Raw genomic sequence first — 20961 nt, 5'->3', positions numbered from 1 at the left:
TCCATCAGGCAGAACATAAGAACAGTTTGGAACCACCACCTAGCTCAAGGACAGCTTCTATCCTGCTCTAACAAGACTATTGAATTCTTGTATGATAAAGTTTAATTCTTGACTTCAGAATCTACCTTTGTACCTTATTGTCTACCTGCACTGCACTTTTCTGTAACAAAACCGCAATATTCTGCATTTTATTGCTTTTTCCTTTGTCCTACTTTCATGTTCTGGAAGGTAGACGGCGTGCAAAACAAAGCTTTTCACCTGATCTCAGTTCACGTGACAAAACTAATTATCAAATAACCATTTGCCTTCTCCTCTTCCCATTGTTTGAGGATGTTTCATGCATGATGTGAAGTCTTGTTGATGCTAATTGTAAGGATTAAAATCTAAAATAGAAGTAGAAAATTCTGGAAATGTTCGTCAGTTCAGGTCAGGGAGATTCGTGAAAAGAGAAACAAAGCAAACAATGATCTTTCACCAGAAGTGATGGCTTTGATGATAGTTCATTGTCCTGAAACATTATGTCTGGTTCTCTCGCCACATTCGGCGCTGACCGGTTGAGCTCTTTCAGCATTTTCCGATTTTGTTGTATGGTTAAAATCTATTGGTCATTGCTTATGATAGTCATGAAAAAGTAAGACTCTGTTCTGAATAATGGAAGAGAAGAATAGCTTGGGATTTCTTTTGAACAGCTAGGGAGGCACAACAATTACTTTCCGGGGAACGAAAGGGTAGAGAGAGCCAGTTCCCTGAAAATACCTACTTGCCAATAGGGGTTGAATCACTATCAGAACAATCAGCAGCGGTTTGTCCAGAGCCATAACCACCGAGAACAGCGATATCAACCGAACGCATGAACTACATTTCAAACTCCCCTCTCACACCGTTGCTAAGCGACCACCCCGCTGAGCTCAACCAATCAAGGCAACTCGCCAACCCTTCACCCGGAACTGATTTTAGTTCTCCTCGTTCCCTTTCTCCCAACAATATTCTGTGTTTTAAATTGCTCTGTTTGTCTAGGATGTGTCGCCACGTTGTCTGCTGCAAGTGGCTGCCGGGTTTTCTTCAACCGAATAAAGTTCTTTTTGTGCATTATTCAGGCTGCCGTTGGAGCAAAGATAATTCGTTCAATAGATGGCCCTGAGTTAACAATAAAAAAGCGTCAGTCAGCGTTAAGAAGAAGAACAAGACTGATTGGCCGCATTCAGATTTGTGCACAGTCCAATCCTAATGTATCTTGTCAAACGAAATATCACACAATTTATTCCCGACACCGGAAACTTGCAACGAAGTCGTGAGCACTGCGCAACCTAACCTGACAGGTTGCGCACCGCTCGTTAGCTCCGTTGCTGGCATTGTGTGTGCATATGCCACCAATAGTGGGCGGCAGAAGCGCTGATGGACAGGTCATCAACCCAATGGACGTCGGAAGTGTTCCTCCAATGCCCTGGGGAGGCGGGGTCGAGCTATCAAGTTAGGTTGAGCAGCAACAGCTGTGTCGTGCCTGGAAACCGAAGCGGTTTGTGGTCTGTGAGAGGGAAACTGAGCAACTGGCGGCCTGGGCAAGCAGAGCCTGAAACATCTGTTCCTGATACATTGCACCCAGACAGCAGCATCAACAAAACGGGAAGGGAGCCATGCCAAAAGAAAAGAAATCCACAGGTGGGTTGTGCTGGAAGCAATGTGTGGGCCGTTGTGGTATGTTCTCATCTGTCAGTGGCAGCCGGGAGAGCGGCAGGAACCGAAAGTTCCCATCCCTTCAGGTGGGAGGCTTCGCTTCAAGGGTTATTATTTACCCGGTGTACGCTCTGTTAAGACCCGAATAAAGCTTCTTGTGATCATTTTAGAGCGTGCAGACTAGGCCTTGAAGCGCAGTCTGTTAATGGTAGAGGGGATAAAAGTGCACGTACCCACTTACTGTCACTTACATATAAACTACATACTTTCTCTCGCACACGCGTGGTGACCGCACGATCAATAAACTCAAAAGGTATACGGTTTCTACAGTCTTCTCTGGGTCGACTTAATGAGGCTGACGTCTGGAAGCATCCTTTGTTTCAATATGAACGTGGGATAATAGTGCAGTTTTTGTGTAAATAGTGGAATGCAGTGCATTGGGGAAATCACTGACAGTTTCAGAAGTCCGTACAGTGAATCTCCTGTCTCGTTTGAACTCGCCTGAAATACTCAGGCACCTGGCACAGACATTTATGTCAGCTTACCTTAAAGGAACGCTGTTAAATGCTAATGATATCAGGCTGTAATTGAGATATAGTGCTGAAATGCTTAATACACGATTACTAAAACTGTACTCTTTGGCACACTGGGTTACAGGCACTTGAATGCTCGTATGCTAGAATCATCCTGATTCGGGTTTCTCGTTCTATTTGAATTATGTTTTGCATTTTGATTTACCTTTCTAGGTAAGGTGTGTGAATGGGCAGGCACTACAAGTACCAAAATCCTGAAATATTAAACGAGTATGCTGGGAATGGTCACCAGTCGAGGTCGCATCTGTAGAGTGTGAAACAAAGTTAGTGTTTCCGTTTGATGATTTATCATCAGAACTGTTCTGATGAAGGGCCATTGACCTGGAATCTTAATTCGGCTTCTTCACTGATGATGTGAAATGTAATGGACTGCTGTTTGCCCACAAGTCAGTTCTTGCACGTTCTTCCCTGAAATGGATTATCAAGCAGTGTGAACAATGGTTGCAAGTTTGTTACAAGCCAGTAACACAGACAACCTTGCATATTTTCCTTGCCCCGTTAAGATGTATCGCTTTTACTGAATTTTCGTAGTTATAGCTCTGTTCATTGCAAAGGTTTGAGTGGGTCCAAAGTCAGAAATCAGAAACACAGGATATTTGTCAGCATCGTAGCACGAAACTGTGTTGGCTTAGCTAACAAGAAGAGGATTCATTTTTAAAAAATATCTACTTTGTTGCACTTCAGTGTTTCTAAGAGTAATAATGTTTTTGTTTATGAAAACACAGCAATAGAAATAGACTTTTTGAATGTAAAAATCAATGACCACAGAATGTTTTTGATTTGCCTCTTGATTTTAAAATACCGGTGTTATGATAACATTTGTAAACGTGTAAACATTTGCTCATGATTTATATACAGCCCTGACTGGGAGGTTAAAAGTCATTAGCTCATAGAAGAGGGAATAATTTGAAGGGACAATACTGTAAGGATAAATTGCATCTTTTTAGATGAACACTCAGATGATTTTGCAATTTCTGAATTGCTATCTCTTGTATCTTATGATATCTGCTACTTTTAATATTTATTTATACTATCTCACTTCATTGTATAGAAATCTATTAACTATGATAAACTTGTGACTAAAATACCATATGTACAGTATTTCATTGTCCTCCTGATCTTGGCCATGCCAGTGCTTACTTCAATTTGGCAGTCTTGGCTTTCTGCTTTGCGAATAGACGGTACCTTGCTACCAGTTTCACATTCAAACGGGTGAATAGCTGCATTCGATTTCTTTATTATGCCCTGAGATAAGGTCACAAAGTTGGGATGTAGGGTAGCTGTAAAGCTTTTCTATGAATTGAGTTTCAGCAAATATTGAACAGCATTCTGTTCATTTTTAAACTAGTTTGAAATGTGGGCATTGTTTTGAAGACAACACTATTTATTGCCCTTGAAATACCTAACTTTTCACTATTTGATGTTTACACTGAAGAGAAAGTGTTTCCTTGTTCAACTTATAGTTTAATGAGGACAAAGGAAATAAGTGATGGTTGAGTTGTAAACTTGTTTCATCTAAGTTAACCGTGGTACCTCATGGTAAAATTTAGAATTTGAAGAAACAGTGGGGAAAGGCTTTAACCTTTGTTCTGACTGAGTCCACTCCTAATAGGATTGGTGGGTTTTCTGACCAATTGAGTGATCTGGTGCTTTGCTGTCTCCAAATGAATTTGGTGAGGTCTTGAATGAAGTGTGGGGCCTAGAAGCCTGGAGATGGGGCATGAGCCCATGATCAAATCCCATTATTGCTGATTAAAGTGTTAAGAAAGATTGAACCTAACAAGGACCAGAGCAGAAAGCAGGCAGATGTTCAGCGCTGCCTACCAGCGGGTGGCCAGTCTCTCTCTCCCCCTCTTGCTTGATGGTGCTGGAGTCCTGGGTCTTGGACAAGGTTTAATCAATGCAGTTCGGACTCTGTAGTTCACATTATGATGTGTTTTGGTTTTCTGGTTGCTCCTTTTTTTTTTGTTGCTGTTTTTGCGCGATTTTGATTGGGGCAGACTGGCCACTGTGGCCTGTAGATAATGATGACACAGCGCTGGGTTAGGCTGAGCTGAGCTGGACTGAATATGTCTGGACTCTTTGGTAACATAGTGGTTTGGTGTTTTATGTTTATTTTTGCTGTTTGTGTGATTTGGTTTTTTTTTGCATGTTGGGGGTTTGATGTTTTAATATTGAATGGGCTTTGTGATTTTCTTTGTTTTTCAGCTGTCTGGGAAGATGAATCTCGGGGTTGTATACTGCACACGTGCTTTGGTAACAAATGTACTTTGAATCTTTGAATTGGCAGCCTGTTTGGTCATAAATGAACTTTGTTAGGAGTATTGGCTTGTTATGTTATGAGTTATCAACCTACCGACAGTGTCCATATGCTGATTGACAAAGTTTTCTGTTTTGATACAATCAACATTTTGTTCAAGTTAGCAGTATTAGCAAAGCAACATGTTATGCACACATCAAAGGTTATAATTTTTTCTATGTTTCAATATAAGGTACATTTTTTAATACTAGTAAAGGAGCCCCAAATAGAAAGATTCTTGTAACATTTGGGGCAATGGTTTCTCAGGAACTTTCCTGAATTGAACATTATAAGAAAAATATTTCCATTTGTTTATTGGGGATTTTACAGGGTAGAAAAAGGAATCAATCAGAATTGACTGATTGAATGCACTGACATGCATAATGAAATGTGTTGTTTTGTGGCAGCAGTACAGTGGAATACATGAAATATGCAGTAAATTATACAAAATATATTTAGTGAGGTCATTTTCATGGGTTCATTGTTCATAAATCTGATTGCATTGGGGTCTTAAGTCACCTACATACAAGACTCCTTGAATAAGAAGTTTAAATTTTGACCAAGTTTACAAAATATTACTTTGCATTGTTTATTATATAAAGTTATCATGAAGCCATTTGTAATGTGAGATATTGACAAAATGTAGAGTTTGAGATGATTGTCATTGTTTGTGTACAAACATAAGTTTCTTCAAAAAGCAACAAGAAACACTTAACTCCGAAATGGAAACCTGCAGTTATATAATAGTAACATTGATAAAATGAAATGTGAGTCACCTTTTCAGGTTTGTGGTTAAATGAAAGTGTAATTGTTTTATGCTGGATAATATCTAACATTGTTATTAATTTGACATATTTATTAGTTTCCTGAGAAGCCATTGTATTACAAGAAACTTATGAAGTAGGAGAAATAGGTCAATTAAAAACTTGTGCATCCATTTGCCAAGTAATAGATCTAGAATGGAGTACCATGGTAAGGAAGTGTCTGGTGCTTATCAGTTTACCAGATTATAATTCTGCTAGATATTGTAACGAATTAACATTTTCTCTCTTGCATACATCCTGTAATGTTACTATTCCCAGCTGTAATTTTTCTACATATGAATTGTAGATTATTATTTAAAGGGAAAAAAAATTCAGATTGAGTGAAAATTGCATACTTGAACGTGCATCATCATTAATACACTGCAAATTCAGTATCTAAAATGTGGTTAAATGAGAACAAATTATGTAGTTACACAAGAAAAAAAATGCACTTTTATAGTACAATTAGAAATTTGATCTTTTCAGACAGAGCAGCAATGGTTAACTGGCAGATGTCGATTTTAATCAATGTTGGTTTGCAAAGTATTTACACTTGCACCATATTTTGTACTAATGTGAGGAAATGGCTTATTGGGTAGAGGGCTGATGTAGAAGATTGCGCTTTTGAGTCTACACATTCAGTCTTTCTTTTGGAAATACCTATTTAAGCTATCCAAACTTAAAATGGGTATGAATTCTCAATAGGACTTTCCTATTTCTGATGGTCTTAGTTAATGTTTTAAATATTTGGAGTGTAAAGTAAATGAAGAACCAGTGCAACAGTCTGGCAAAATAAAGTATTTTAAGAGTAATCTGTGTAGTTTCTCACCTTCTTAGATTTTTGGTGTTTTGCCGGAAGCTGAGAAAAGACAAAGGCTCTATTGTCCAAGCCTCCAACTCCCTTTCATCTTGCCAACTTTTACCAAAGAAAAGCACTTCCCCCCTCCCCACCAATAAAATGTAGCCTGTTGTCTTGCAATGTGTTTTCATACCTCTTCTGTGAAAGTCAACTCTAAGTATTAAATGTTACAGGATCAAACTCCAAATTTCCAAAGACCGTGTTAGCAAATTTAAATGGAAAATAGCTTATCATTATGGATAATAACAAATTAGCTTATTAGTTTAATATTTTATGTGGTGAAATTTGGAGAAGGTGGCATTGTTTGGACACGCATTTGTATTTCGAGTGACAAAAGAGATTTCAAAAGATCCTGCGGAAGCCAATTTGAATACAGATGTAAAAATTAGATGTTGAACTTGTACATTAGCTCAAATAAAAGATAGATGGCACCAGTATTTAAGTCTTTGGCATTAAAAGCTGAGACGTAGGACTTAGTAATGTGGTAAATTTCATACCATTTAGATATTGGGAATTTCAAAAAAATCTAATGAATTTTGTCTTCTAGAATTAGTTTTATTACTAATTTAAACAAATAATCACTTAAATAAATATTTATGACTTTTCTGCCTCTTTACTCACTTGTCCCAAGTTATTAGTTATCTTTGTGGTGGGACAGATAAACAACCGTATCTGATATAAATTCCTTGAAGTGTTGGAGCAGATGGGGATTCTTGAGCAGGTGTGCCCACTTCAGGTAAGTGGTCCTCATCATAAAGATCAGGCCATCTATTTCTTCCTCTACCTTTCGTGGACTTTGAAGGCACATGAAAGCATGCCTGTGCACACCTGATTTCACCTTGTGATGTTCTGATCACAAATGATTTTGGTGCATGCTGCTGGACTATTGTTCCTTTGACGGATTGGTCTGAAACCAACACAGTTTCACTGCTCCTGAGTGGCAACAAAGATTTTGCTCTATGTCTGAGATTGTGCATGCTCTTTGTATTTGTACAATCTGTTGTCTTAAATTTCAAATTTTGTCTGCCTCTGTTAAGTGAGGTTGGAGAAAGGAGAATTGACAGTTCTGATGGACTACAGTCATTCACAAGAGGTGTGGAGCAATAGTTAGCAGTGCTTTGTAGGGTCTTTTGGCTTTAGCAGGAGCCTCTTAACAGCTTGCACTGCTCTTTCCACTTCATTTGTTTGAGTGTACTGTAGACTGCTTATCTGATGTTTGAACTCATAGTCACTAGCAAAGGATTTGAACTCTGAGCAGCTGAATTGTGGACTGTTGACTGACACAACTGTCTCTGGTATTCTATGATGAGTAAATATAGCTTTCAGGTGCTGTTTAACTGCTGCGGAGGATGTTGAGAACAGCTTGGACACCTCAACATTCCATTGAGCAGCAATCCACAGTGAGAAAATATTTGTCTTTTTTCAGCTCAGATATCTGCGGCTGCAATTTGCCATGGAGAGTCTAGTAATTCTGTGGGACTGAGAGGTTCAGCATGATTTTTGTGCAGTTTTTGTATGCTTCACATAATCTCTTAGCTGAGTGCTCAGACCAGGCCAGCACACAGATTGCTTTGCTCTCAAGCAACATTTTTCAACTGCTTGATGCCCTTGGTGGAGTTGACTGATGATTTTGGCGTACATAGAAGCAGGAATGATGAGACCGGAGCCTTTTAGCAGCAAATTGTCAAGAATGGTGAGTGTGTCGCTTTCAAACTAGTAAGGTCTGAGTTTGTTATCTTCTTTTGGAACAGCTGGCCATCCATGCTCACAGATTTGGTCTATTTTCAACTCTGTGAATTCTGTCTAGGTTACAGGAACGCCTTCATGTACCTGAGCTAAGAAGATGTTGGTGTCTTCCATGAAGGTGGAGTCAGCTTCCGTTCACTCACTCTTGCATGGCATCCTTGACAGAGTGTCAAGTGTTGTGAAAGACTTGCCAGGGACATATTCAATGTCATAACAGTATCATATAAGCATCATTCTGAATCTTTGTGACATGGAGGTAAGTCATCCGTGCTTTGAGCTGAGGGGGCTTACAAGTGTCGTATGGTCTGTTTCAAGTAAGAATTAGTGCCTATCATGTAGCAGCTGAAGTGTTCTCAAGCCCGCACATGAGCCAGCATCTTGTTTTCGATTTGGGCATAACGCTGTTCAGTAGGAATCAGTGCTTTTGATGCATGTGCCACCGATTTCCACACACCACTGCCGTCTTGCATGACCACTCTCCCAAGCCCAAAGAAATGGGCTTTTGCTGAGACCTTGGTTGCCTTGTTCTGATCAAAGAATGGCAGAGAAATGAGCTCTACTTTAAGTGACGAGAATGAGTTCTCCTCTGGTGCATCTCGGTCCAAATATTTCTCTAAGAGAAAGAGAGAGAAGGTCACATAGTGGTTTTGTTTTCTTTGCCAAATCTGGAATGTACTTCCCAGCTGTTTACCATGCTGAGGAAGCTGCAGGTTTCTGATACATTGTAGGTTGTTCTATGTTCTGAACTCCTGCCAGTTTGTCTGACTCTGGTTGCCCTTCTTCTGAGGACACTTGGTGGTCAAAGAACTTCACCTCCAACTTTGCAAATTTGCATTCCTTTTTGTTCAGGATGATTTCAGTTTCAGTTTTTCCTAAGGCAGTTTCTATTCTTTTATCATGTTCTTCCACTGAGCCTCCAAAGATGAGTATGTCATCCATATTGAAGACTACTCCTTTCAGTCCCTACAAAATTTGGTTCATCCTCATCTGAAGGAGTTCAGCGGCTGATGACGTCTCATGAAGGCACAGCATCCATATGGTGTAATAAAGGTTGTGAGCTTCTGTGATTCAGAAGCTAAATGGATCTGCCAGAACCCTGAGTTTGCATATAGTTTGGTGAAGAACTTTGCTTCATCCAACATACTCACTGTGTACTCAACAGAGGGCAGAATAAATTTCTCCCTCATCATCGCATTATCCAGTTTTGTGAGAGTAACACAGATTCTCACTATGCCACTTGGCCTGCTCACCAGGTAGTAGGTCCATTCACTCTAGTTATGGTGTTAAGCGCCTCCATTCTCTCTAGTACGGCTTCAACTTTGTTCATCAATGAGACTGGAAAACATGCGCCCTGCTGTCGTCAGAGAGTAGGGCATCACTCATGGTTGAATAAGGTAAGCTTCTTTTAGTATCCCCAGACCTGTGAACAACCTTGGGAACTTCTCTTGCCATTGAACATTGTTTAGTGAATCCAACCTTGCAGTGAGGTTCTGCTTCTCACTGACATGTCATCCCATTAGTAGTGAGAAGAGATTCTGAACAACGTAAACATCCTTTTTTTAAACTGTTTCTCATTTTTATGGATGGAAGGAGTAAACATACCTTTCACACTAGCTTATGTTTCCCTGGCCCCATGAGCACTTTCTTTGTTGGGTTTAGCATAATGCCCGTTTTCTTTGCCAGTTCGTGAACAAACATTCAAGGATGGCTGTGACATCTACTCCAGTGTCCATTTTGAATGTCACTGCCTCATTTTGCACTGACCTGTAGTATACCAGTCTTGTCTGTTTGAGTCTAGAGCCCAAAGGAAAGCACACTATTCATCTGAATTCCGGCCTTCATTGACCTCCTGAACAAGTTTTTAAGTGACATTGGCTTTCATAATGCTCAACTCTGTTGCATTGGCAGCATTCAATTTCCTTTGCTGGATGGAGCTCCTTGAAGTGGAATGGAGACTTGCTGCATCTCCTACAGTTGGACATTTTACTTGCTCTTTGTTTCGCTTCTGTGTTTTGTTTGAGCTGAGTTCTACTGTCACCTCTTTCTACTTGTCCCTTATTTCCTGTCATATATCACATTTTGCTTCCCTATGAAATATTCTTTGAATTTGTCTTGCACTGTTTTGTACTCCTTTTCCTGAGCACCTATCACTCTAAATCAGCCCATCTGCTTTGTCACCCATGCAGTATATCAGTCTGCCTACTTGATGCTCCTCTGAAGTCTGAGTGGGAATGCTTCGCAACCCTAAATCTCTCAAAATGTCTGAGCCATCTCTCGAAGTTACCTGCATAAGAGAAATCAAATGTCTCTGGGAGGCTTTATTAGGCAAGTGGATGTAGGTACTGCCAGTATTTGCTCCATTTTCCTGTTTGTTTATTATTTGGACTCAAACAGTTTCTCCCTCTCCCCCTCCCTCTCCCCTCTCCCCCCCTCCCCTCTCCCCCCCTCCCCTCTCCCCCCCTCCCCTCTCCCTCTCCCTCTCCCTGACAGTTTGACTGACTTCTGTGCCATGCCTGTGTCTCTGTGCTCTCCCCAGGCGAGTGGCCCACAGATTAGTATAATGTATCCACTTTTGGGTGCAGTTTGAAGGTGTTGCCTGGCAGCTCTGACCAGGTCTCAGCACAGTTAGCAACTAGCATAGGCAGGGCAGGCCAACAAATCCTTGGACACCTCCCACAGAGGTGTGGGAGAAACATGAACAGGCTTACTGCAAATTCTTTCTTATTGTTGGGGGGCTCTGTAGCCTGAATTCATCAACTATTAACCACATCTGACACTATGTTGTGTTCAATATTGAGGGAGAGTGCAGAGACCATGGCAGCAGACAGGATATTCAACTGAACTTTATTGATAATTAATGCTACTTGTATGATAAATGAACTCCTCCCATATGGGAGTGGCTAACTGAGTGGCAGAGGATTAACCCAATGACTACCACAACAGGAGGAACAGAGGTACAGCTTCTGAAGCTTGTTGATAAGCATTGAGGAGATGATGCTATTGAGCATGAAGCTGTAATAAACAGTCTAACGAATGTATTGCCCTTGTCCAGGTGCACAAAACAGAGTGGAGAAACATTGAGGTTCTGACTGCTCTAGACCTGTTTTAGTGGTAGGCAAATTGCAGTGGGTTCACATACCTGCTTAGGCAGGAGTTAATTCTTAATCATGACCAACATTTCAAAGCACTTCATTACAGTACATATGAGTATTATTGGATGAGCTGCCTGAGCAACTGCTTTTGGGTATGAGTATGGTTGATGCTCTTATAAAGCAGGTGGACACCTCTGACTGCAGTGGTGAGAAGATATCCTTCAATGCTGTAGCCAGGTGGAGCAAGTTTGCAGAAGCTTCATGTAAAACCTCCAGAAAAATGAAGAAAGATAACCAATGTGGCTTGTTGTCCTGGTTACCTCTTCTATAGATGCTTGAAGTACAAAAACCAAGTGTCACCTCGTGTTGAGATCTCAGAATCAGGTTTATAAATCATTGACAGATGTTGTGAAATTTGTTGTTTTGCAGCAGCAGTGCAGTGCAATTATGTAAGCTATAAAAATAAATAGTGTTCATGGACAATTCAGAAATCTGATGGTGGAGGGGAAGAAGCTATTTTTAAGATATTCCTGAGAGTCTTCAGGCTCTTGCACTTCCTCTCTGAGGGTAGTAATGAAATGAGAGCACCTTCTTGAGGTACTACCTCAAGAAGATGTCCTGAATGGAAGGAGGGTTGTGCCCGTGATAGAGCTGGCTGAGTCTACAAACCTTTGCAGCCTGTTGCAGTCCTGTGTGTTGCAGGCTCTGGACCAGTTGTGATGCAGCCAGTTAGAATGCTCTTCACTGTAGGAATGTGCAAATGTATTTGTTGACATACCAGATCTCCTCAAACACCTAAGGAAATGGAGCTGTTCGTATCCTTTCTTCCTGATTGCAATAAAGTGTTGTGCCCAGGATAGATCTGAAGATTTTGACAACCAGGAACTTGAAGCTGCTTACCTTTTCTTGACATTCATCAAGATGGCATTTTGCATGCAGCTCCAATGGGAATCATCAAATATTGCTGTACAGGATTGCTGTACAGGACTTCTTAAGCTGGAACCCACAGTCACAGGCATGGATATCTCAGCAAGCAACATCGTTTTAAGATAGTTTTAAAAAACTATCAATACTCAAGATCAGTGGATCCTGGAAAGCCAACTTGGGTTGTGAGTACAGTTCCCCTTTTAGAAAACGGAATCAGAGAAGGCACGCTGAACTGAAAATAAGATTGAAACGCAGAGGACTTGGACCCCCACTCTTGACTATCCTGCTGGTGAATGGGCAATCACTGGAAAATAAAATTAAAAACCTCAGAGCACAATTGCTGTACCAGAGGGATATCAGGGACTGCTTTACTTCGCTTGATGGAAACATAGCACACCAATGCTATTTTTTTTGTAGTGCTGCAGCCCAATGTCTTCACCATTCACGAAGAAAGGACAACTCAGTCTCTTAAAGATAGTGTACTTCATCGTGGTGTACAGACATGGCGGTTCAGTCTCAGTCCTGCTCACCCAACCTGGAACATCTTGTGGTCAAATTTCATCCATTTTATCAGCCAAGGGAGTTTTCCACCATCATCCTGGTAGAAGTCAGTGTGCATTCCACCTCAGCCAACGTTGGGCAGGTACTGGAGGAGCTGAGCACCATGATCAGCAGTCATGATACAGCACACCCTTGATGCCTTCTCTATCATTGTTGGGGATGTAAACTTGAAGTCTCTGAACAACTCCAACCAACAAACCACCTATGAAACCAGAGGAGCCAACACATTTGACTACTTATAACATTACCATGCTATCTCACACCCACAGTTTGGAAAGTCCGATCAGCGGGCTTTACTTCTACTCCCAGTGTATAGGCCAGGACTAAAAACTGCAGCACCAGTGCTGAGGACCAAGAAGGTGTGGTGAGGGTGAGTGCTTACGGAACTGCTTTGAGTCGGTGGACTGGACAATATTCTGAGATTCATCTTCAATCTGAATGAATATGCCACAGTTGTCACTGACTTCATCAAAACCAGCAAGGTTGAGTGTACCTTCAAGACCATATTGGACATTCAGTGCCCAAACCAGAAACTGTGGATGAGCCAGGAGGTTCATCGTCTGCTGAGGGCAAGATCTGTGGCATTCAAGACTGGTGATCCAGAACTAAATAAGACATCCTGTGTGACCTATAGAAGGCTATTTTAAGAGCAAAAAAAAAACTCCAATTGAAAATGAAATCTGAATCGGATGCATGTCAGCTTTGGCAGTGTTTGCAAGCCATTAATTCCTACAAGGCAAAACCTAGCATGAATGGCTGTGATGCTTCACTCCCAGATGAGCTCAGTGCTTTTTATACATACTTTGAAAGGGAGAATAACACTGCACCTGTGTGAATCCCTGCAGCATTGGATGACCCTGTGAATTTTGTCTCTTAGATCAACATCAGAATATCTTTCAAGAGGGTGAACCAAAGCAGGGTGTCAGGCCCTGATGATGTAGCTGGTAGTGCTCCAAAAACCCATACCAGCCAACTGGTGGAGTGTTGAAGGATATCTTCAATCTCTTGCTATTGAAATCAGAGGTTTCCACCTGCTTCAAAAGTGCGACAATCATACCAGTGCCCAAGAAGAGCAGGGTGAGTTGCCTCAATGATTATCACCCAGTGGTACTCATGTGACGAAGTGCTTTGAGAAGTTGGTCATGGCTAGAATCATCTCCTACCTAAACAAGGATCTGGACCCACTACAATTTGCCTTTTGCCGCAATAGGTCTACAGTGTATGCAATCTCACTGGCTCTCCATTCTGCCTTGGAGCACTTGGACAAAAGGAATTCCTCCATCAGATTGCTGTTCAATGTTCATACAATTCAACACAATCATACTGTCAGTTCTAATCAAACAAAACATGGGCCACTGTATCTCCTTCTTTAATTGGATCCTTGACTACTTCACTGCAAGATCAAGATAACCATATAACCGTATAACAATTACAGCACGGAAACAGGCCATCTCATCCCTTCTAGTTCATGCCGAACGCTTACTCTCACCTAGTCCCACTGACCCACACTCAGCCCATAACCTTCCATTCCTTTCCTGTCTGTATATGTATCCAATTTTGCTTTAAATGACAATATTGAACCTGCCTCTACCACTTTTACTGGAAGCTCATTCCACACAGCTACCACTCTCTGAGTAAAGAAATCCCCCCTCATGTTATCCTTAAACTTTTGCCCTCCAACTCTCAAATCATGTCCTCTTGTTTGAATCTCCCGTACTCTCAATGGAAAAAGCCTTTCCATATCTACTCTATCTATCCCCTTGATAATTTTAAATACCTCTATCAAGTCCACTCTCAACATTCTACGCTCCAAAGAATAAAGACCTAACTTGTTCAATCTTTCTCTGCAACTTAGATGCTGAAACCCATGTGACATTCTAGTAAATCTTCTCTGTACTCTCTCTATTTTGTTGATATCTTTCCTATAATTCGGTGACCAGAACTGTACACAATACCCCAAATTCGGCCTTACCAATGCCTTGTACAATTTTAACATTACATCCAACTCCTATACTCAATGCTTTGATTTATAAAGGCCAACATATCAAAAGCTTTCTTCCCCACCCTGTCCACATGAGATTCCACCTTCAGGGAACTATGCATCATTATTCCTAGATCACTCTGTTCTTCTGCATTCTTCAATGCCCTACCATTTACCATGTATGTCCTATTTGGATTATTCCTACCAAAATGTAGTACCTCACACCTATCAGCATTAAACTCCATCTGCCATCGCTCTGCCCACTCTTCTAACTGGCCTAAATCTCTGAAAACTTTGAAAACCTACTTCATTATCCACAACGCCACCTACCTTAGTATCATCTGCATACTTAGTAATCCAATTTACCATCCCATCATCCAGATCATTAATGTATATGACAAACAACACTGGACCCATTACAGATCCCTGAGGCACACCACTAGTCACCAGCCTCCAACCTGACAAACAGTTATCTACCACTACTCTGGCATCTCCCACTGTTGAATCCATTCTTACTACTTCGATATTAATACCTACCGATTGAACCTTCCTAACTAACCTTCCATGCGGAACCTTGTCAAAGGCCTTACTGAAGTCCATATAGACAACATCCATTGCTTTATCCTTGTCAACTTTCCCCATAACCTCTTCAAAAAATTCAATAAGATTTGTCAAACATGACCTTCCATGCACAAATCCATGTTGACTGTTCCTAATCAGACCCTGTCTATCCAGATAATTATATATACCATCTCTAAGAATACTTTACATTAATTTATCCACCACTGATGTCAAACTGACAGGCCTATAATTGCTAGGTTTATTCTTAGAACCCTTTTTAAACAATGGAACCACATGAGTAATACGCCAATCCACCCTGCTTCTAATGACATTTGAAATATTTCTGTCAGAGCCCCTGCTATTTCTACACTAACCTCCCTCAAGGTCCTAGGGAATATCCTGTCAGGACCCGGAGATTATCCACTTTTATATTCCTTAAAAGTGCCAGTACTTCAACCTCTTTAATTGTCATAGTTTCCATAACTTCCCTACTTGTTTCCCTTACCTTACACAATTCAATATCCTTCTCCTTAGTGAATACTGAAGAAAAGAAATTGTTCAAAATCTCCCCCAATTCTTTCAGCTCCACACATAGCTGTCCACTCTGATTCTCTAAGGGACCAATTTTATCCCTCACTATCCTTTTGCTATTAATATAACTGTAGAAACCCTTTGGATTTATTTTCACCTTACTTGCCAAAGCAACCTCGTATCTTTTAGCTTTTCTAATTTCTTTCTTAAGATTCTTCTTACTTTCTTTATATTCCTTGAGCATCTCATTTACTCCATGCTGCCTATATTTATTGTAGATATCTCTTTTTTCTAACCAAGATTCCAATATCCCTTGAAAACCATGGCTCTCTCAAACTTATAACCTTTTCTTTCAACCTAACAGGAACATATAGATTCTGTACCCTCAAAAGTTCACCTTTAAAATGACCTCCATTTCTCTATTACATCCTTCCCATAAAACAAATTGTCCTAATCCACTCCTTCTAAATCCTTTCGCATCTCCTCAAAGTTAGCTTTTCTTCAATCAAAAATCTAGTTTAAATCCACTGGAGCTTCTCTAGCAAACCTACTTGCAAGGATATTTGTCCCCCTCCAGTTCAGATGTAAACCATCCTGCTGGAACAGGTTCCACCTTCCCTGGAAAACTGCCCAATTATCTATAAATTTGAAGCCCTCCCTCCTGCACCATGTCTTCAGCCACATGTTGATCTGCACCATCTTACTATTTCTAAACCCACCTGCACGTGGCACTAGTAGCAATCCTGAGATTGCTATCCTGGAGTCCTGTCCTTTAACTTGGCACCTAGCTCCCTAAACTCACCTTTCAGGGCCTCCTCACTCTTCCTACCCACGTCATTGGTCCCTACATGGACCACGACATCCAGCTGCTCACCCTCCCTCTTGAGAATACTGAGAACTCGATCCGAGATATCATGGACCCTGGCACCAGGGAGGCAACAAACCATCCAGGATTCTCGATCTCTTCCACAGAACCTATCTGTCCCCCTAAGTATTGAATCCCCTATCATTACTGCTCTTTTCTTTTCCCTCCTTCCCTCCTTCCCTTCTGAGCTGAGGGTCCAGTCTCGGTGCCAGAGATGCAACCACTGCAACTTGTCCCTGGTAGGTCTTCCCCACCAACAGTATCCAAAACCGTATACCTATCACTGATGGGAACGGCTACAGGTGCTCTGCTCTTACTGTCTATTCCCTTTCCCTCTCCTGACAGTCACCCAGCTACCTGTCTCCTGACTCCTAGGGGTGACTATCTCCCTGAAACTCCTGTCTATTTCTGCCTCTGCCTCCCGAATGATCCAAAGTTGCTCCTGCTCCAGCTCCAGCTCCAGTTCCTTAACACGGTTTGTCAGGAGCTGCAGCTGGATGCACCTTTTGCAGATGTAGTCATCAGGGACCGCTATGCTCGCCCTGACTTCCCACATACTGCAAACAAATGTGTGGATTGGAATAACATCTGCTTCTCACTGACAATCAACACTAGCACATCTCAAGGATGAATACTTAACCCATTGCTCTACTCTCTCTACATCGATTGTGTGGCTAGGCACAGCTCAAATGCCATCTACAAATTTGACCACTATTTTCAGAACTTTGGATGGTGAAGTGGAGGTGTACTGGAGTGAGATAGATCAGCTGGTTGAGAGGAGTCATAAAAGCCTTGCACTCAACATCAATAAGGCCAAGGAATTGACTGTAAACCTCAGGTAGGGGAAGCAAGGGAACACACACCAGTCCTCATCAAGGCATCAGACCTCACCAACAGCACCAAGGCCTTTCCTGGCTGGCAGTGAAAGGAGCCCTTGTAGTCAGATCCTTTCTGCATGCCTGGACCATCACTCTCACCATGTGCAGCTCAAGGGGTGATTAGTGGGTACAAAGCAGTTGCTCACTTCTTTGCGGACTGTGGGTTTGCAAAGGGTATAGTGAAAGATGCAAAGGTCTGTGTCGTGGTTCATCCTGTGCAGCTGCTCTGATCTACGAGCTGTTCTCAGGGTCACACAAAAATGGACATCAAACACTGCTGGAAGATTATCACCTTGGTGAAAGACACCCTTTGGTCTGCCCAAAGTCTGTTGGTCTGCCGGCATATCAAGATGTCTACTGACTGCTGCATTCCAGTCAGCCGGATACGTGCTGATGGACACAATGAAGCTTGGTGGAGCTACCAGAAGGGCTTAGTGGGAACGGACCACAACGTAGATTTCTTTTGCTATTGGGCTGGGTTAGTTGAGGAAGCTCCTCAATTAGTGTCATAGTATACCACCCCAGTGTGCCATAGGAGTGGCAACAGTCTTATTAGTTTTATGGAATGTATTAGAACTCTGCTTGATGCCTTGATGAGGAATGAAAAAACATTGCACAGTTTATTCTTTTATGGTGAATAAAGTTTATTTTAATATAAAAAAATTGAAATTCAAAGAAATATCTAGTATTAGTTATAAGGACTACCAGTTTTTTAAAAATGCCATCTTGTTAATGTGTTTTAATGGAATATTAGCTATTAAATTTGCATAGAAATGCTATATCATGGAATTGTACAGCTTGGGAACAAGCCCTATGCCAACCACAAAGCCCCCAGCTATGCTAATTCCAATCAGCAGCACTTAATCTTCAGTCTACTAAGCCTTCCTGATTCAAGTGCTTATTAAGGTTCGAGAATATGTGGTTTCTATCTCCTCGGTCAGTGTGTTCCAGATTCCAACCAATCTCTGGTTTGAAAAACCTTCTGTCCTTGTAGGTCTGATGTGACCTGTATTGACTTATTCGTTTGAACTGTACTGTGCAGATTAAACCTGCAAATATATTAACATTTTAAATTAATTGGTGAATCTCAAAATGAAAGAATTGGAGTGGATGTGATCAAATTTAACTTAGTGGTGCTAAGTTTAAAGCTGAATCTAATCTGAACTTTTATTAGAACTCTGATGTATCACAACACATTTTTTGAGGTATTTGTAAAACTGCATTTATTCTGCCCTCAATTTCCTGTGAAACAATGTTTTTAAATCCTGCATAAATAATATCTTAACAACAAGCTGTTTTGAGAGACCTTTCAATGTCAAAGACACTTTCAATGTCAAAGTCAAGTTTATTCTCTTGTACAAATGCATGTTTGCACAGGTGCAATGAAAAAATTCACTTGCAGCATCATCGGCATATAGTTTTGTACAAGCAGCATTCATAAAAAAACAAACTAAGCCTAAACTATACACAACTTTAACAAGAAAAAAAAATCACAATTAAATCAAATAATGTGAAGATAATGTGTTGGTAAAATGTGGTGATTATTGTTTTGCGAGACATATCAAGAACAGAACGGTTGAAGGGAAGTAGTCATTCTTAACCTGGAGGTGTGGGACTTCGGGTTTCTGTACCTCCAGCCCAATCGTAGCTGTGAGAAGGTGGCATGATGTGAGAAGATGTTGTTGTTCTTGTTGTTGTTATTTTGAGGCAGCATCTCCTGTAGATACTACCAATGGTGAGGAGGAATGTGCCCATGATGTGGGTAGAATCCACTACTCTCTGCAGCTTCCTGTGTTCCTGCATATTTGAATTGCCAAACCAGGCCATGAGCAACCTGTCAGGATACTTTCAACAGTACATTTATAGAAGTTTGTTAGTGTTCAACTAAAATTCAATTTGTTAATCTGTTAAGCAACTACAGACACTGGCGGGCTGCAATCATTGCAAGCAATTGCTGTTTAGCTGACGCAACATGAGGTTTGAAAAAATGCTGGAAGCCTTTTGGCAGGCTGCAACCATCATGAACAGTCCCTGTTTGGCCAAGGAGCCGTGAAGTTTAAAAAGAACTTGGGGCTTTGCAGCCCACTGAAAAGTCCAGAAATTATAATGACCTATGAGATACTCAGAAAAGGCCACTAAAAAGAACTGAGGTATAACTGGAGTGGACACTGTTAGAGTGGCTGGGCTTTGGCACAGCAGGCTAGGGTCAGAACAGGCAAAGGCTCTAAATAAGTTTTGATTAAGTTATTTTTGCTTTATTAATACGTAGCTTTTGTGGTGATAATGGGTCCAGGGTTGGCGATATATTCTTTTATGTGAGATGTGAGAACTCTGGGGAAACTCCCTGATGACTACATCTGCACGAAATGCACAAAGCTATAGCCCTTTGACCCTTATGGGGGAATGAGGAGATGATAGAAGCTACAGGGAGGTAATCACCCTTAACTTGCAGAAGGCAGAAGGTGTCATTTAGGAAAGGGAAAGAAAATGGACAGCCAGTGCAGTATCCCTGTGGCCATTCCCCTCAATAATAAATCTACTGCTTTGGATACTGTCTGAGGGAATGCCGTAGCAATCGTCCCTGGCACTGAGTCTGGCTCTGTGGTTAAGAAGGGAAGGAGGTTGAGGAGGAGTGTAGTGGTGATAGGGGATTCCATTGATAAAGGAGCAGAGAGCAGATCTGTGGACATGAAAGAGACACCCGAATAGTATGTTGCATCCCAGGTGCTAGGGTCAGGGATGTATCAGATCTGGTATATAATGTTCTAAAGTGGGAGGGTGAACACTGAGAAGTTGTGGTACATTTTGGTATCGATGACATGGGTCAGAAAAGCAAGGAGGTCCTGAAAAGAGAATACAGGAAGTTAGGTAGAAAGTTGAAAAGCAGGACCTCCAGGGTAGTAATCAGAGATCATGGTCCATATATGTACTAATGACAGAGGTCGAAAGAGGGATGAGGTTTTGCATAGGGAGTTCAGGGAGTATGTGCTAGGTTAAACAACAGGACCCTCCAGTGTTGTGATCCAAGGATTCCTACCTGTGCCATGTGCAAGTGAGGCCAGAAATTGGAAGATCATAGAGTTTAACATGTGGTTAAGGACTTGGTGTAGGAGGGAGGACTTAAGATATTTTTGATCATTTGGATCTCTTCCAGTGAAAGTGGGACCTGAACAGAAGAGTTGGTTTGCACCTAAACTGGAGGGGAAACTAATGCTAGCAGAAAGGTTTGTACTGTTGCAAGCGGCGGGGGGGGGGGGGGGGGGATGGTTTAAACTAGAGTTGCAGGGCATAGTAAGCAGAGTACCAGAATAGAGATAGTGGAGTAGTTGAGAAGACGTGTTGGAAGACCTCAGACAAAGTCAGGAATCAAAATGTTGCACATGGTGGGACTGATGTTTAGAGTTGTGTATATTTCAATACAAGAAGTATTGTTGGAACAGCAGTTGAGCTCAAGGCATGGATCAGCACCTGGAATTATGACATTGTAGCCATTAGTGAGACTTAGTTGCAGGAGGGGTCATACTAGCAGCTCAATATTCCCGAGTTTTGTTCTTTTTAGATGTGATAGAGCTGGAGCAATTAAAAGGAAAG

General features: G+C 41.3%; 1 protein-coding gene across 4 annotated transcripts in view; it reads left to right on the top strand.

The window, feature by feature from the left end:
• Window positions 1-1470: 1470 nt before the first annotated feature.
• Window positions 1471-20961, top strand: part of LOC132403001 (ADP-ribose glycohydrolase MACROD1-like) — a 1163451-nt gene continuing 1143960 nt past the window's right edge. For 3 of the 4 annotated variants that reach the window (XM_059986200.1, XM_059986202.1, XM_059986199.1), the window contains exons 1-2: window positions 1471-1659; window positions 4476-4523. In XM_059986200.1, the coding sequence (XP_059842183.1) occupies window positions 1635-1659; window positions 4476-4523 (73 nt within the window). In that variant the 5' untranslated portion in view covers window positions 1471-1634. The remainder of the gene's footprint in view (window positions 1660-4475; window positions 4524-20961) is intronic. The other variant, XM_059986201.1, reaches the window with a different exon arrangement.

This window comes from Hypanus sabinus, chromosome 12 (genome assembly GCF_030144855.1).
Source record: "Hypanus sabinus isolate sHypSab1 chromosome 12, sHypSab1.hap1, whole genome shotgun sequence".
Taxonomy (NCBI): domain Eukaryota; kingdom Metazoa; phylum Chordata; class Chondrichthyes; order Myliobatiformes; family Dasyatidae; genus Hypanus; species Hypanus sabinus.
This window is presented reverse-complemented; position numbering and strand designations above follow the sequence as displayed.